The sequence below is a fragment of the Tupaia chinensis genome, unplaced genomic scaffold (assembly GCF_000334495.1).
Source record: "Tupaia chinensis unplaced genomic scaffold, TupChi_1.0 Scaffold148488_1, whole genome shotgun sequence".
Taxonomy (NCBI): Eukaryota; Metazoa; Chordata; class Mammalia; order Scandentia; family Tupaiidae; genus Tupaia; species Tupaia belangeri.
This window is the reverse complement of record NW_006208337.1, coordinates 58,640-76,822: the sequence shown is the minus strand read 5'-3', so window position 1 is coordinate 76,822 and position 18,183 is coordinate 58,640. Positions and strand designations below refer to the sequence as shown.

General features: G+C 41.7%; 1 protein-coding gene across 2 annotated transcripts in view; it reads left to right on the top strand.

The window, feature by feature from the left end:
- UBE2V2 (ubiquitin conjugating enzyme E2 V2) overlaps window positions 1-18,177 on the top strand; it is an 85,641-nt gene extending 67,464 nt beyond the window's left edge. For both annotated transcript variants that reach the window (XM_014584998.2, XM_006170445.3), the window contains exons 3-4: window positions 5,149-5,274; window positions 17,655-18,177. In XM_014584998.2, the coding sequence (XP_014440484.1) occupies window positions 5,149-5,274; window positions 17,655-17,801 (273 nt within the window). In that variant the 3' untranslated portion in view covers window positions 17,802-18,177. The remainder of the gene's footprint in view (window positions 1-5,148; window positions 5,275-17,654) is intronic.
- The last annotated feature ends 6 nt before the right edge of the window (window positions 18,178-18,183 follow it).

Genomic DNA, 18,183 nt, shown 5'->3' with positions numbered 1-18,183 from the left:
AACTACAGGTGGTTGGCTCCTCCACCAAATGTTCAGCTCTTGGTGAGGTGGTAGCAAGCTAAGGAGACATAACTTAGTGAAGAGGATCAAGTTGCAGCATGTAAATTGGTGCACCAGAAGTTCCTAAGTTGCTCCGAGGCCCTGTGTGTGTACTCACCCCAGGAGGCTTGCCAAGACCCTGCTCAGATCTCATAGGAGATGGGTGGGATGAGCCCAGGCCACCAGAACTGTAGGTGACAGAGTGGGAAAAGTTTCAAAGTTGCTCCCAGGCTCCAATTGTGGACCCACTCAAGGAAGCCTGCCTAGACCATACTCAAGTCTCCTGGTGGGTGGTCAGGGCGAGCCCAGGCTGCCAGAGTGGTGAGAGACAAAGTGGTGAAAATTCCAAAGTTGTTCCAAGGCTCCAAGTGCGGACTCATCCAAGGAGACCTGCTAAGACCAGGCTCAAGGCTCTCTAAGCTCAGGCTGCCCAGGAGACAAAGTGTTGAAATTTCCAAAATTGACCCCAGGCCCCAAGTGTGGACTCACTGAGGAGGCCTGCCTAGATGCTATCACATACATTTTGGATTCTGGTATGAGTTTTAAGTCACTGGGTCTGGGGCTCGAACTACAGTTGACTATGTGGGAGTCCAGTGACATGACCACTACCACCATCTACTGGTTGTAGTTAGTAACTTTTTTAAGTTTGCTCACATGTAAGTAGAGGTTCTACGTCTTACTCAGTTGTGAGGATAAAATAATGATTAATAAGGGAATATCTAGCTTAGTAAACAGTAGTTCCTTTTAACTATTACTTTCATTTTTATTTTGCTCTTGGTTTTCTTAGATAACAGAAAGACTTGGCTTTATTATTTTATTTTATTATTTTTTTTTTTTTTAGAGGTTTTTGCCGTAGAGTGTGTGTGTTTGCCAGAGAGAGACCGAGGGAAAGTGAGAAATCACTCCCTGGGGTTGGGGTGGCCATGCCATAGTCAGTTTTCCATTCTTCTCTGAGATTTTAGCCATGCATACACATGCATCTGGTGTGATTTTCAGGCCACAGTGTCTGAGACTTTGTGGCTGACCACGTGAAGACCTTCACCTTCACACCACCTGCTGGCCTCCAGAAAGACTTGGCTTTTCATTTAAAATGTGGAAGTGATCAAATGAATGAAAGGTTTTTAAAAAATTACTTATGTAATTTCATTTATTATTACTATTTTTAATTTGAGAGAAAGTGAGAAAGCAAGTGTCCAGGTCTGAAACTCAGACTGGGGTTGGCTGTATGGGAGTTCAGCCCCTTTACCACCATGCCACCTGCCAGCTCCATTTATTGAAGGTTTTAAAGGTTATGGTAATGTTCACTCTAAGCATTGAATTTGATTTACAGGCTAGTTTTAAGGATTTTTACCTTTAAATACTTAAGGTAGGATTTACGTATAGCGAAATATCCAGTTCTGCCATTAATTGACATATGTACCTGTTACTTGTACTTTTGTTGAGGTACAGAGCATTAATGTCCTTCCAGGAAGCATCCCCTTGCTCCCACCCAACCCTTTTCCAGCTTCCCTTGCTTCCAGCACTCAAAACAGTAGAACTGTGATGAATAGAGCCGTACACTGTAGTGCTGCTACTTTAGGCAGCATGATGCCCAAGTGACCCGCTGGTGTTGCAGCAGGTGTGGGTTTGTGTTTCTTTTTAGTGCCGAGTAGTGTTCTGCTGTGTGGTTAGGTCATAACCTGTAGCACTCGTCCTTTCCATGGGCATTTTATTGGCTTTCTAACTGATCTTACTGACACTGCTATGGACATTCCTGTAGAAATCTTTTTGTGAACGTATGTTCGCTTCCATTTCCTTGGCATAAATGCCCAGGAAAGATGCTTATCATAGTGTAGTTGAATAATTTTTGAGTATTTTTAATATACAGAGTTTGAGCAGGGGACAGGCAGTCATAATTTTTTTCAAGTTTTATTTGTTTCGTGACAGAAAGAGAGAAGGGGATAAAGAGACAAAAGACAACCGACGTACAATCAGCTAGGACTCCCACCATGATCTGCACTTTCTTTGCCAGCCTTTTAGCCAGTCTGGATTAACTGAGGCAGTACCAGACTTGACCTAGTAAATACTAGTTTTGTTTTGTTTCTCCCCTCCCTTCCCCTCCCCCCTTCTCCCCTTTCTCTTTCTCCCTTCCCTCCCTCTCTTCCTTCCTCTCCCCCTTTTCTTTCTTTTCTTTTCTTCCCTTCACTTTCCTTCCTTTTCCTGTCCCCTTTCCTTTTTCCTCCTCTCCTCCTCTTCTCTTTTTTCATTTCTTTTTTTTTCCCTCTTCCTCTTTGTCTTTTCTTCTCTCTTCCTCCCCTCTCTTTTCTTTTCTTTTTTGCTAGAGGGTGCATGCACTTGCCAGAGACAGACAGTGAAAAATCCCTCTTCTCGGGGGTAATGGCCATACTCCAGTTCATTCTCCAGTCTCCTCTCAGGATTTGGTAACACATGTGTCTGGCATGATTTTTAAGATAACAGATCCAGGATTTGAACCTTGTAGTTGACCTTGTGGGATCCAGTGCCTTAACCACCACACTACCTGCTGGCCCAATATTAGTTTATTTTACCTAGTCTTATTTTGCATGTATATGTGTATACCTGGCATGTACAGGTCAACCTGATCTTCTGAATGGCTTCCAGCATTGCAGAGTGTTAAGCTGCTGCTGTGCCAACATAACTGGGTCAGTACTTTTTTTGAAGTTTATTTCTTCCATAACAAAGGAAGACAGAGAGAGAGAGAGTCACCCTTAACATTGTATCTTCATGCTGTGATCCATCCCCAGGCTCAGCTAGTCAGAATGATGACATATGTCTGCCAGGCATACACACTTCTCAGCATGATAGAGCATTGGGTTAATGCTCTGCCACCATGGATGGTCCATTTTTTATTTTTATTTTTTTTTAATGCACAGTCTCTGAATAGTGTGATGTGATTGGAGAACCAAGGGAAGATGATCTTAAAAAAAATACTTATTTAATTTTATTTATTTATTATTTTAATTCACCAGAGAGTGAAGGAAAGTGAGAAAGCAAGCCCCCAGGTCCAGCACTTGAACTACAGTTGGCCATGTGGAAGTCCAGCATCTTAACTGCCATGCGACCTGCTGGCCCCCTAGGTGATCTTCTGAGATCTGTGTTAGTCATTTATATATATATGTATTTTCATACACATACACACATGCATGTATATATGTGTATGTATATATATACACTCATATATATTATATATACTCATATATAAAACATATTTTCTTATATGCACATATATGTGTGTATATACTCACATATACACGTGTGTGTATGTACATATATTCACTCATATATATGAAAGCTATACCAGCACTCTAGATATATACATGCATGTACATATAGAGATACAGTTATCTGTATCTCTATATATACACATATAGTGTGTGTGTGTGTGTGTGTGTATGTGTGTGTGTGTGTGTATAGAGAGAGAGAGAGAGAGGAGAGAGAGAGAGAGCGTGTGCACGAGCTGATGTATCCTTCATATTTGTTTGTTGTTAAACTTTGATGACTTTTGGGACCAACAAATGGCGTAGCGGTTGTGTCACTGGACTCCCACATGGCTGACCGTGGTTTGAGTCCCAGACCCAGTGGCTTAAAAACTCATGCTGGGCCTGTGTGTGTATATATACCCAAGATCCTGGGAGGAGAATGGAGGAGAAGGGATTGTGGTGTGGCCCTCTCCCCTGGGAGGTAATTTCTCATTTTGCCTCACTGTCTTTACCTCTCCCCTCTTCCAAGTGAGCACACGTGTCTTAAGGCATAAACTTCTACCCAAAGGGGGGGGAAATTTTGATAAGCTTTAACAGCTCCTTTTTAAATGTTGAAATATTTGATAACATATGCATAGGGGGCTGGCCTTATGGCCTAGTATTTAAGAGAGCCAAATCCTACATGGCTGACTATAGTTTGGATCCTGGCCCTGGGGGGTTGTAAAACACTAGGGGTTTGTGAGCGCCAAATCGAGACAGTATAGAGAAATGAAGAAGGAGGGATTATCAGATGACCATGCCCCATTGGGCAGTGCTTACTCTCTCTCAAGAGCACATGAGCCCTCTGGCAGGATTGTTGCATGAATGTTATTACACATTACAGTGGTTTAATATTGCAAATCTGACCTCCACTAGGGTGTAAATCACATTTATGGAAAAGAGATCCGTTCAGTTAAGTGAGATCTATAAAGTGATTAGCTTCTTTTCTTTTGAGTTTTATACAGGATCCAGAAGGTATTAAAATTGTCACTTTATTTTTCATTTCTTGTTTTAGTAGTACACTAATAAGTTAACCAAGTAAATAAAAGCCATAAGGAGAAAAAGTGTTAATCGTAGGCATGAAAATAAGCCCTGAATAATCTAGAAGCTTTAAGTTTCATAGCTTTGAAATGGATGTTTTATAAGGTGGTGATGTTAATTAAACTTTATTATAAGGAATCTTATTTTAAAATGATGTGTGAACATTTGCTGTTGTATATCTCAGTTCAAATAATGGGATTTTTGTGAATCACAAAATCAATGAAGTGGTAATCTAAGTACAGCTAATAGGAAACAAATAATTATGCTACATTGCCACAGGATGGTACAGTGTGTTGGTTTCCCTTTTGCTCAAGTTATTGATTACCATATAAGTAGGGTGAACATATAATTTGTTATCCATCAAGATCCTTTCAGAATGAAAAAAGGCACTATTAATAATTAATACTGGCACATTAGGGATACAAAGGGTTGTCCTGAAGTATGAGAACCCTTATGTGTGTGACACAAGTTAAGTAGTCTTACCCCACAGTATAAGTCTTTTCACCTAATCTAAACTGAAGTGGTTTGTCTTCCTTTCTGATTTGTTATAGGCATAATGTTTGTGCTGCAGAAAACAAGTTCTGATCATATTGACATATTTCTTCAAAGAAGAATTTTAATTTTATAAATTTTCTTTTAGATAAAGCTTGCTGCATTTTTTCCCTTATCATAGTTCAAATTAACCTGAAAGTAGAAAATAAATTCTTAATCACAAGCACTGTCATTCGCTTCCGTGCATTTCTTTATTAGCACTTGGACATTGCTATTTTAGGTATGGTGATTTTAATTATTCTTTTATTTTTCCTTTCAGACAAATTATGAAAACAGAATATATAGCCTGAAAGTAGAATGTGGACCTAAATACCCAGAAGCTCCTCCATCAGTTAGATTTGTAACAAAAATTAATATGAATGGAATAAATAATTCCAGTGGGATGGTAAGTTAAAATGATCATTTTATTCTTGTGTAACATATAGCATAGTCAGGAGAAAGTTTTAGCAGAGGACTTTCGTTTGGCTGAAAGCCTGAAAGAGTTTGTCTTACTATATTCTTTTTCTTTTATAAACTAGTCTATTCTGAAAAACCTTAATGCACTTGCCTACATATGATGATAACACTTAGGATTTTATTTATTGTTTCGGTGGTCATATTTCAGTTGACTCCTAATTTGGTGAAAAGATGACCATTACTTTTCTTTAGGGTTAAGGTACATTTGGCAAGGGTCAGCAGGTGGTGTAATGGTTATGGCACTCGACTCCTCCATGGCCCACTGTGATTCGAGTCCTAGACCTGGTGGCTTAAAAATCACGCCAGCCACATGTGCATGCCTGCCCAAAATCCCAGGGAGAGAATGGAGGAGAAGGGATTGTAATGTGGCCATCCCTCCTGGGGGCGGATTTCTCACTTCCCTTCTCACTGTCTTTCTCTGGTGAGCATATGTACTCTATGGCAAAGACCTTAAAATATAAAGTACATTTGGTGAGATTTAGAGGATGGGTATTCCTGAAGGGCTTTCCTTTGAGAAAGGCACAGTTATGGCTGAGCCTGGCTGTCTCTTTGAAGCAGATAAAATGACTCATTCTACATGATCCACACAAGTTAGTGAAGTAGAAGTAACTGAATTTCCAGTGAGTAGATTGCTAGGTTCATGTTAGGATTCTGAAGCGCAGCTCTCTTGGTGCCAGAAGAGAGCGCTCTCACATGGTAGGAAGCCGAGTAGTCACTCGTCTTAGAAGTAAGATGCTGTCAGTGTCCTCACACCTTTGGTGTCCCTCCCCCTCCTCCCCTAGTGTCCCCTCTTCCCACCAGTGTATTTCAAAACAATGATTTACCCCAGGGGCACACATACCATCTTTCCTCCCTCACTCCCTCCCTCTTTCCTTCCTGTCCATCATCTATTAAAAAGCATGAGTTTATACTAATACTTCAGTTCTATTCCAGTACTGCAGGGTTTATTTTAGGCTGCTTCATTTCCATGTTTGTAATTTTCTCCTCTGACATTGAAAAAGCTGGCTCCCATGGTCTCCAGTGCATTTACTTACTTGCTTAACTACCCCTGCACTTCTGGCAATATGCTGAGTTCTGGACTCATAGCCAGCCCCCATCCTTCAATCTTAGTCTACTCTGCATGCCCAAGGCTGGGCCCCAGATGGGGCTGATACCTTCCCACTGATTGCAGTGGCCTAAAGCCTGACACTGAGTAAAGGGAAAGGTGAAAAATCATTAAAAACCTCAGCCTGAAGGTCAGCAGGTGGTATGGTGGTTGAGTTGCTGGAATCCATGGCTGACTCTGTGGTTCAAGTCCCAGACCGGTTGCTTGAAAAACATGTTGGGCACGTGTGTACGTGCTTGCTCAAAATCCCAAGGAGAGAATGGAGGAGAAGGGACCATTATCTAGGGGTAATGGCAAAGGTGATATCTCACTTTCTCTCTGTCTCCTGTGAGCATGTGCACTGTATGGCAGGAATCTCAAACAAAACCTCAGCCCTGGACCTAATGGCCACTCCCCAGATCTGCTGTCTCACTGTGGTACGCCAACCCAGTGGCTCTGAATGAATCTCTTCTGCTTTCTCAATCTTTTTGAGTTACCAGGAGTGTTTAGCTCATTTACATAAAAGGAATTACTTATTTATTTGTTACTGTTATTTTTTAATTTGACCAGAGAGAGAGAGAAAGTGAGAATGTAAGCTGCCAGGTCTGAGACTTGGACAGCCATGTCTTCTCCTCCATTCTCCTCTTGGGATCTTGGGCATGCACACATATATGCCTGGCATGAGTTTAAGCCACCGGGTCCGGGACTCGAACCGTGGACGACTACATGGGAGTTCAGCGACATAGCCATTACACTAACTGCTGGTCCCATCCCCAGTTCATTTACATTTAATATGTAGTAGTTACTGATATGTTCAAGTTTAAATAGATCGTCTTTCTTGTTTCTTACCTACTTTTGTGCTCGACATTTTTGTTCTGTTTTTGTTCTTTCAGTGGTTATTCTAGAAATTACATGTGTACTTACCTATTTCTGGGTGAACTAATATTAAGAGGTGTGCTAGAAGCAGGATTATGAAACATTTGCAGAAAAGAAGTTGTTTAGAAAATTTTTCTTATGACATATAACATTGCCTTTATGAGGAGGTATTGTGTTAGCTTTCACTACAGATGTAGTAAACAGATGTAGCTGTTCTCAATTACTGGTTTGTTTTCATATTATAGCTTCTGAAAATTGGTCCTAAAGGTAGGTTCCACATTGTCTTGGGAGCTAAGAAGTTCAGGATTAAACTTCAGAACCACCTCTAACAAACTTTGTCACCTTATCTGAGCTCGTGTGCTTCTGGTCCATTTTTTGACTTTTTGCTTCTCCCTCTACTCCTTCCCCCACTCATCTGTCATTAAGTCCTGTCATGTTTGTTTGTTTCTGTTTAGGTGGGGTCTCACCATTGTCACAATCCTGTATCATCCTGCCTCCAGGGTCTACAGTATGCATACTGCCACACCCAGATCCTTTAGAAAAATAAATAAGTAATAATTTTGGCTATTATTTTTTCTTTAAAGAATTATTTATTTATTTAATTAATTAGTGAAAATTTGACTAGAGAGAGAGAGAAGGGAAGTGAGAAAGCAAGCCACAAGGTTCGAGATTCAAACCGTGGTCAGCCATGTAGGAGTGTCTAGTGCCTTAACCACTATGCATGCCACCTGCTGCCCTCCCCTTTTAAAATTTTCTATAGGGCACATGTGCTCACCAGAGAGAGAGAGGGAGGGAGAGTGAGAATGCAAACCTCTAGGTCTTGGACTTGAATTGCAGTTGGCTATGTGGGAGTCCAGCGCCTTAACCACCAGGCCACCTGCTGACCCTACACACTGCAATTTTTCCTCCACTTCTCCATCCTTTTGGGATTTGGGACATTGTGTACATATGAGCCCAGCATATTTTTTCTAGCTGCCTGGGCTGGGGCTGGGATTTGAACCATGGTTGACTGTGGGAGCCAGCTCCCAGTGCACAGCACTTAACCACTGCTTTATAGGGCTGGCCCATTGATGATGATGATTTTTTTTTTCTTTTCTTTTTTTTTTTTTTTTTAAATTCCCTCTAATGTTTATAGAACAAGCAGCCAGAGGGATGGAGCCTAAAACACAAATTGTGTCATGCCATTTTTGTGTTTTAAAGTCTTCCCTGAGTGAGTGGCTAATCTCTGGGTCCTTCACTGGCTGGTGTAAATGCCACTTTCTCCCAAAAGTCTTCCCTACTTCCCCAATTAGAACTGCACACCCCTCCCCCCCTGCTCTGTTATAGTCACTTTGCTCCTTTTTTCTTTGGTCGCCATTGTTATCCATTTATTCTCTCTTGGTTTTAATTTGGCATTTTGAAAAGAAATACTTCTAACATGGAGAAAAATTTAGAGAATGATATATTGGGGCGTCAGGAAAGTCATGTTTTTCAATGCAAAAATGCGTCAAGATTTTTCCAACAACCCAATATAACCAACATCTGACATATCTGACATCTGTCTGCCTGCTAATTGGCTTTGTTGAGTCTTAACATTTGTCCTATGGTAAATGCCTTTTTTTTTAGGAGAGAGATTTTTGCTATGGGGCACATTCGCTTGCCAGAGAGAGAGAGTGAGACAGGCAGAAAGAGAGAAATTCCACTCCCCCCCGGGGGGTGGGATAGCAACACCGCAATCCCATCTGCTCCATTCTCTTCTTGGGATTTTTGGGCATGCACGCACACCTACGTGCCTAGCGTTGAGTTTAAGTCTCCAGGTCTGGAACTCGAACCACAGTTGACTGCTACATGGGAGTTCAGCTACGTAACCATTATAATGTCTACTGACTCCTGATAAATGCCTTTTCTTTTGAGTGCAGAGACCACATTGTAGAATTAACCATGCATGTGGGTTTCTCTCTCCTGTTTACCCTTCTGTTTCTTCAGAGGTAGCCCCGTCTTGGTTCGATATTCATCATTTCCATGCATGATTGTTGTGTTTTCACTAGGCATATACAGTTATCTGCATGTGTGTTTATTGTATCACTTTTCTGTAGTATTTTACATATGTCAGCAATTTTTCAAGATCATCCATATTGTCATAAAATAAATTGCTAGGGACCAGCAGGTGGTGAGGTGGTTAAGGTGCTGGACTCCCACATGGCCGACCAAGGTTCAAGACCAATACCTGGCAGCTTGCTTTCTTACTTTCACTTTCTCTCTCTGGTCACATTAAAAACAATAATAATAATAGATAAAGTGAAATAAACAGTTCTTTAAAAAATAGATTACTCATTTTTATCATTTAATATCTGCTCTTCTTGTTGGGTATTCAGGTTGTTTTCTGTGTTAACTGAGGAGTATTGCAGTGAACATTCTTGTACTTGAGGGGTGTTTTCTCAGGACAGTGTATTTGTTTGTTGGTTTATTGGATCATTGGAAAAGTCATACAGTTTTGCATAGAAAAACAAGAAATGTGTCATGATTTTTCTGATGACCCAATATTTGGCTTTAATCTGTTGTAGATCAATATTTCTGTGCACTAAAATAAAATACTAGAAAAATGAAATAAAAAAATACAGGGACCGGCAGATGGAGTAATGCTTATGTCGCTGAACTCCCACGTAGTGGACCATGGTTCGAGTCCTGGATCCAGTGGCTTAAAACTCAAGCCAGGTGCGTGTGTGCCCCAATTCCAAGAGGAGAATAGAGGAGAAGGGATTGTGAAGTGGCCATTTCCCCTGAGAGGTAATTTCTTGCTTTCTGTCTCTGTCTCTCTGGCAAGTGCACGTATCCTGTAGCAAAAATCTGTCTCTAAGCTCAACATTTTTCATCTTTGTTTAGAGAGATTTTTTGCTGTGGGGCGCTTGTGCTTGCCAGAGACACAGAGAGAGAGAGAGAAGGTGAGAAATCACTCCCCGGGGTGACGGCCATGTTGTAATCCCTTCTGCGTTTTCCTCCTGGGATTTTGGGTGTGCATGAAAATGTCCCTGGTGTGAGTTTCAAGCCGCCAGGTCTGGGACTCAGACTGGTCAGTCCTGTGAGAGTCTATCACCTTAAACCCTGTGCCATCTACTAGTCCCACAGGCTCAAGGTTTTAAAGTAGTTTCCTTCGTTGAGTTGCTTTACAACTTTCTAAATCCTTACTGTCAATTTTTTTATATTTTCCCTCTCAAGTGAAACTCAGTTCATGGCCTGGCACAGTACATAGCACTCCACTAGGGAACACACCTACGGTGGTAAGAGTGCTGAGATGTGAGCTGATCCTCTTGACCAATGCCGTTGTGCTGCCCTCCGCAGGACTGTATCAGTGTCTGCCCATGGCAGTGCACAAGAGTGAATGTACATGCTCTCTAACCCTTCATAGTGCCAGAATGGAGTGGGGATTTGAAAATAGAAGAATACATACTACATTTCATTATTGGAGGCTGTATTGAAGGCTGTGGATACGGTGAATATGTTTTCTCTTGATTGATAATCTAAGAATTCAGATGATTATTACTTATTTGTTTTTTAAGGTTTTTGTCATAGGGCATGTATACTTTCCAGAGAGAGACAGAGACAGTGAGAGGGAAAGTGAGAAGTCACTTCCCCTCACCCTGGGGGTGTGATGGCCATGTTACATTCCCTTCTGCTCTAGTCTTCTCTCAGGATTTTGAGCATGTGTGCACATGTGCCCAGTGTGTTTCAAGCCACCGGGTCTGGGACTTGAACTGTGGTCTGCCAGCCTCTTAACCAGCATTCCACCTCTTGGCCCTGCTATGTGTAGTAAATAACACAGAATTTTATGCTGACTATTGGTGATTGTGCCAGGGTAGGTAGGATAGTTTTATATATATTTTGAGGCTGTTAAGTACCTAATACAGTAGAGTGCACAAACAGTGTTAGTGGGTGTCAATTCAGTAATTTTGGTTTGTTTTGATGTAACTAGGCAGCATTTTCCTGTGGGTGGTTAACACTCTAAAGCATAAATTATAGTGGTATATGGCGGGAGATCTCAAGTTTGGGAGGTTATTGTATAGTATAGATTGAAAAGATGCAGATTTTGTTATGACATGGTATTTATTTTCCCATGCTTTTTTCTTCCTTTTTCTTTTCTGTTTTATTTTCTTTCTCTCTCTCTCTCTTCGGTGCACTTTGTTGATATCATAGGATTTGCAATCACTTGTGTTTATTTAACTACCATTTACAGCTGGAAGCAGAAACCATTTGTTTCTGCTTTGAAAATAGCTTGGTAGTCTCTCCACTTTATAAACTATTGTTCAGTTTTGGAGTCTATTTAAAATAGGCTAAAGAAGTTGTTCTTTTTTGGAGAGGTTTTTGCTATAGGGCACGTGCGCTTGCCAGAAAGACAGAGAGAGACAGAGAGATAGAAAACGAGAAATCACCCCCCAGGGGGTTGGCCACACAGCAGTCTCTTCTCCATTCTCCTCTCGGGATCTTGGGCACGCATGCACATGCGCCCAGTGTGAGTTCAAGCCACCGGGTCCAGGACCTGATCTGCCGTCGGCTACATGGGAGTCCAGTGACATAGCCGTTACACTAACTGCTGGTCCTGCCCGACATGAGTTTTAAGCCAGTGGTTCTAGGACTTGAACTGTGGTCAACTACCTGAGAGTCCAACGATGTAACCATTACACCATCTGCTGATCCTGTTTCTTTTTATTTTAAACAGTTTTATTGTGATAAAATTCACATGTCATACAACTTACCCTTTTCAGTGGAAAGTGTACAGTGGAGTATATTTTTAGTGCTTATAGCATTGTGGGCTCATTATCACAATCCAGTTTTTTAATTTTTAAGAAAGATTTTTGCTATAGGGTATGTGTGAGAGACAGAGACACAGAAAGCGAGCAGTCACTCCCCAGGGGAAATGACCATGCTGCAGTCTCTTCTTTTCCATTCTCTTCTCGGGATTTTAGGCACATGTACTCATGTGGCTGGTGTGAGTTTCAAGCTACCGGGTCCAGGACTTCAACTGCGGTCAGCTACATGTGGAAGTCCAGTGGTTATAACCATTATGCCATCTGCTGGTACCACCACAATCTAATTTTAAAGCCTTTTGTCCCTGGGACCAGTAGATGATATAGTGGTTATGTTGTTGGATTCCCACATGGTGACCACAGTTTGAGTCCTGGACCTCATGGCTTGAAATCACGTTGGGTGCATGTGTGTGTGTGCCCAAGATCCTGGGAGGACAGTGGAGAAAGGGATTGAGGTGTGGCCATCCACTCCAGGGGTGATTGCTCACTTTCCCTCTCATTGTGTCTCTACAGGGAGCACCTGTGCCTTGTGATTTTGTCCTTCCCAGATGAATCCACACCAGTAGTTGTCAGATCCCACCTCCCACCCCCCAATTACTGCTCCTTTACTTTCCGTCTTTGTATTGAATAGATCTGCCTCTTCTGGATATTTCATTTGAATGGAATGATCTACTATGTGTTCTTTGGTGACTTAATGTAACACTTTCAAGGTTGTATCAGTATGTATTGGTTCTTTTTTTTTTTTTTAAATCTTTCAAGTTTATTAATTTCTTTCATGAGAGAGAGAGAGAGAGAAAGAGGAGGAGTGGGCACCCTAACAGGGTTCTAATGCTGTGACCCATCCCCAGCCTCAGCCAAGCAGGATGGTGTAGAGTGTACAGGGAGTCATTGGCTTGCAGACCTGGGGCCTTCCCCTGTGGCTTCCCATCACCCTGTACTTGTGTACCAGCACTTAGGCAGTACTTCATTCTTTTTCATTGCTGAGTAATACTCTACAAGTGTATCTCATTTTGTTTATCCATTCATCTGCTGGTGGACATTTATATTTTTCACTTTCGACTATCATGCTGCTATTTTTGTGTGGGCACATATTTTTATTTATTTTTTTGACATATACCTGTTATTTGAAATGTTGGGTCATATCCTAACTCTGTGTTTGACTTTTTGAGGAATTGCCAGACTGTATTCTAAAGCAAACGGACCATTTTACATTCCCAATGATAGTGTATGAAGGTTTGAACTTTGCCCCATCTTTGTTAATACTGCTTATTGTCTGCCCCCCTTTTTTTTTTTTTTGGAGAGTTTTTTTTCGCTATAGGGTGTGTGCGCTCGTCAGACAGACAGAGACATAGAGACAGAAAGCGAGAAATCACCCCCCAGGGGGGATGGTCACGCCGCAATCCCTTCTCCTCCATTCTCCTCTCGGGATCTTGGGCACGCACGCACACGTGCTCGGCGTGAGTTTTAAGCCACCGGGTCCGGGACTCGAACTGCAGTCGACTACGTGGGAGTCCAGCGACATAGCCATTACGCTAATTGCTGGTTCCCAAAAAATCGTGCACTGGCTGAGAGAGACAGAGAGAGAGAGAGAGAGTGAGATGGACTCGATGCCACAATCCTCCAGCCTCCATAGGTTTTTGCCATAGGGCGGGTGCCACCACGCCCTGTCTGCCTTTTTTTAAAAACAATATTAAGGTTATTTTTTAAATGTTTATTTAATTTGTTGTTATTTTTTTATTTGACCAGAGAGAGACAGAGAGAAAGGGCGAGTGAGAAAGCGAGCCACAAGGTTCAGGCCTTGAACTGAAGTCAGCCCTGTGGGTATCCAGTGCCTTTAACCACCATGCCTCCTGCTGGCCCCTTGTCTGTCTTTGATTCTAGCCATCCTAGTGGGTGTGAATGGTGTCTTATTGTGGTTTTGATGTGCATTTGATACTGAGCATCTTTTCAGATGTTTATTGGCTACTTTTTTCTTCTTTGGAGACATGTCTATTCAGATTCTTCGCCTATTTTATAAAAGCAGTTTAAAATAGAAAACATTTCTTGCCTCCTAGTGTTTGGAGTGAGGAATGTGGGTTCAGCTTAGCCAAGAGTCTCCCACAGCCTGAAATCAAGATGTTACTTGTTTGGTCTCCTGCACTGAAGGAGGATCCATGTCCAAGCTCCCTCATGCAATCATTGGATAATTCAGTTCCTTCTGGGCTTAGGGATTGAGGGCTTCTTTTCTCACAGGCTGTTGCCCAAAGACTGTGACTGAACTCAAATACTGCTGGCTCATTTAAGCACTATAAACCAAACGATAGGCACATGGTGTGATGAAGACAAGTACAGCTTTGCTTGCTTTGCAAAGCACAAAGCAAGGAGCACAAAGCACAAGGCGAGCGGGCAGCTCATACTGAGAAGACCTGGTTTTCCTGAGGTGTGCGCCACATGCATTTTTTTTTTTTTTTTAGCGAGATTTTTTGCTGTAGGGTATGTGCGGTCACCAGAGGGACAGAGCAAGAAAGAGACAGAAAGTGAGAGGGTGATTTCTCCTTTTTCCTCCATTCTTCTGGGATTTTGGGCACGTACGCACACACCTCTAGTGTGATTTTTCAAGCTACCAGCTCCAAGACTTGAACTCCTGTTGGCCATATGAGAGTCCAGTGTCTTAACCACAATACTACCTGCTGGCCTCTGTAGTTGAAATTTTTTTTATTATAATCTTGTTTATATTACATTGAATCACATATAGCTTTACAGTGTATTGCATTTCTTTTTCCAGAAGGAATACCATGCATGTTAGTCAAGACAAAGACATTACTATCCACATCATCAAATAGCTTTTTATCATTTCCCCCCAGATCACTATTATTTTACTTTTATTTATTTATTTATTTTGGGAGAGGTTTTTGCTGTAGAGGGTGCACGCGCTCACCAGAAAGACAAAAGAGAGACAGAAAGTGAGAAATCACACCTCCCCCTCCCCCCCATGGGGAATGGACACACCACAATCCCTTCTCCTTCAATTCTCCTCTCGGGATCTTTTTTTTTTAAAGAGGTTTTTGCTACAGGGCATTTGCGCTCCTCAGAAAGACAGACAGAGACAGAAGGAGACAGAGATAGAAATCACCCCCCGGGGGCATGGCCACGCTGCAATCCCTTCTTCTTTCTCCTGTCGGGATCTTGGGCATGTACGCACACGCGCCCAGCGTGAGTTTAAGCCTCTGGGTCTGGGACTCGAACCACGGTCGACTACTTGGGAGTTCAGCGACATAGCCAGTATGCTAACTTCTGGTCCCTCCTCTCGGGATCTTGGACACACATGCACACACGTGTGCTCAGCCGGACTTTAAGCTGCCGGGTTTGGGACTTGAACCGCAGTCAACGACATGGGAGTCTAGTGACATAGGCATTACGCCAACTGATGGTGCCATCTCATTATTTTTTTTAAACATTCAGTCACTATCATTTTGCTTGTTAAAAGTTTGTAGTTGAAATTTTTTTTTTTTGAGAGGTTTTTGCTATAGGGTGCGTGCATTCGCCAGACAGACAGAGACATAGAGACAGAAAGCGAGAAATCACCCCCCGGGGGGGATGGCCATGCCGCAGTCCTTTCCCCTCCATTCTCCTCTCGGGATCTTGGGCACGCACACACACGCGCCCGGTGTGAGTTCTAAGCCACCAGGTCCAGGACGTGAACCGCGGTCGACTACGTGGGAATCCAGCGACATAGCCATTATGGTAACTGCTGGTTCCCTGTAGTTGAAATTTTGATAGGGACGCTGTTGCATCTATACATTAGTTTGAGGAATATTATCTTACAAAGTCTTCTGTTAATTTTTTTACATGTGTATTCCTTTTTATCATATTGCAAATGGCATTATTTTGCTTCCAAATTGTTTCTGCAAGTGAACAGAAATCAGCTTTTGTATGTATATCTCGTATCCTTTAGCCTTGCTGAACTCTGATAGTTTTGTCAGTGGATTTCTTAGAATTATCTGTATATAAGATGATGTAATCTGCAACTAGAGACATTTTTACTTCTTTCTTTCCGATCTGATCTCTTTTTCATCTTGTCTAATTGTCCTCTCAGGCAGTATGATAGGAAGATAAGAATGAATATCCATGTCTACTTCCTGATCTTAGGAGGGAAGCATTTGTTTTTTACCTTTAAGTATGCTGTTAGCTGTATGTTGAAGGCAGTTCCTTTCCATTTCCAGTTTCTTGACCATTTATATCATAAAAGGTTGTCAGATTTTGTCAAATGTTTTTTACATCTACTGAGATGATCATGGTTTTTGTTTGTTCTGTTAATATGGTGTATTACTCTGATTTAATTAAATATTGAGCCTATCTTTCATTTTGGAGTAAATCTTGCTTGTTGTATAATCTTATGTGTTGCTGAGAGTTTATGGCCCTCCAAGGTCTTTTGTGAGCCCATGCAAAGCCTCTACATGTTTGTGGCTTTCTGGACTCCCAGGCATATATGTTGGAGCCTTTCAACACCACTTTGGATCTCTCATTTCCCAGCTTGTCTACTTAAGTATTTTGGTCACCTTGTTTGCCCCATTCAGACCAGGGTGGAAGTGGGGGAGGGCGAGCCCTGAGGTCTGATAAAGGAAAGCTCTGTGGATAGGGTTTTTCAGGCCCTGTAACTGAGGTCAGTTGCTGATAGTTACTTGGTGATGGGGCTTTTTTTTTTTTTTTAAATTATTTTTATTTATTCATTCATTTATATTTTTTAAAATTTGACCAGAGAGAGACAGAGGTTGAGAGAGAGGAAGTGAGAAAGCAAGCCACCAGATTCAGGACTCGAACCCTGGTCGGCCATGTGGAGTGTCCAGCGCCTTAATCACCACGCCACCTGCTGGTCCCAGGTGATGGGGCTTTAAAGGAGCTCCTGCCCATTCTTTTTGTCCTTGCTTAAGGCTATTTCATTATTTATTTATTTATTTATTTAAAAATTTTATTTAGTTATTTTAATTTGACCAGAGAGGGATAGAGTGGGGTGGGAGAGAGAAAGTGAGAAAGCAAGCCGCTAGGTCCGGGACTCGAACCTCAGTCGGCCATGTGGGAGTCTGGCGCCCCTAACCCATCATGCCACTTGCTGCCCTTTTTAGCTCTTGTAGGATAGTGCATAGAATACATTGGAAAGAAAAAATCTGAAAGCAGAGATCAGGTCAGCAGTTCTCACATCTCTGTATGGGCCATAATTGCCAGATTTTCGCTAATGGCACTAGAGATGGAGAGGGACCGTCCAGCAATGTCTCATCAAGACAGAATTGGTCAGTACGTTTACAGAGTAGTAGTTTAATATAGTGTTTATTTTTGATGACCAAAGTTCACTAACTGTTTATTATAAAATACAGAAAAACACACACAAGATCTAGATTTTTAGGAAACATCTGTTAAGGAAGGAATGTATTTTCCCTAAATGTTATGCTAAGTGTGAACCTATAATTACGTAGTGTAGTTTTTCTGAAAATAGTGTCAGGCCGTGAATGTTCCAAAGTTAAAAGTCTGCCAGAAAGGTGGTGTTGTGATCCTTCAAACCCAGAGGTCAGCTGTGCTCTTCTCCCCTTGCAGGTGGATGCACGGAGCATACCAGTGTTAGCAAAATGGCAAAACTCTTACAGCATTAAAGTCGTCCTTCAAGAGCTACGACGTCTAATGATGTCCAAAGAAAATATGAAGCTTCCACAGCCACCAGAAGGACAAACATACAACAATTAATTTTAGAGGCTCTCAAATTTGTCTTAAATCAACAACCTTCTACTCATATAAATGTCTTGATTAAATATCACAATGCAAATACCCACACATTAAGTAAAAGAATTCCAGCTGGTAAACGTGACTGGACATTTGTAAGAATATATTTAATATATGTACACCCATTATGTTTTCAGGTAACAAGAGGGAAAATGCAGCACAATTTTTTTTCTCTTGTTAAGGCACTGTCATTTAAACGTAAGCCTGGAGTACTCGAAATAGAATTCACGTTTTCAAGATGAAAGCATGGCAGGAAGTGTCAGATGGCAGTGGTGTAAGCGTGTGTGTTTCTGAAAAGCAAAAAATCTCAAGAAGGAAAAACAGAAATGGCATGCTTTATCCATCT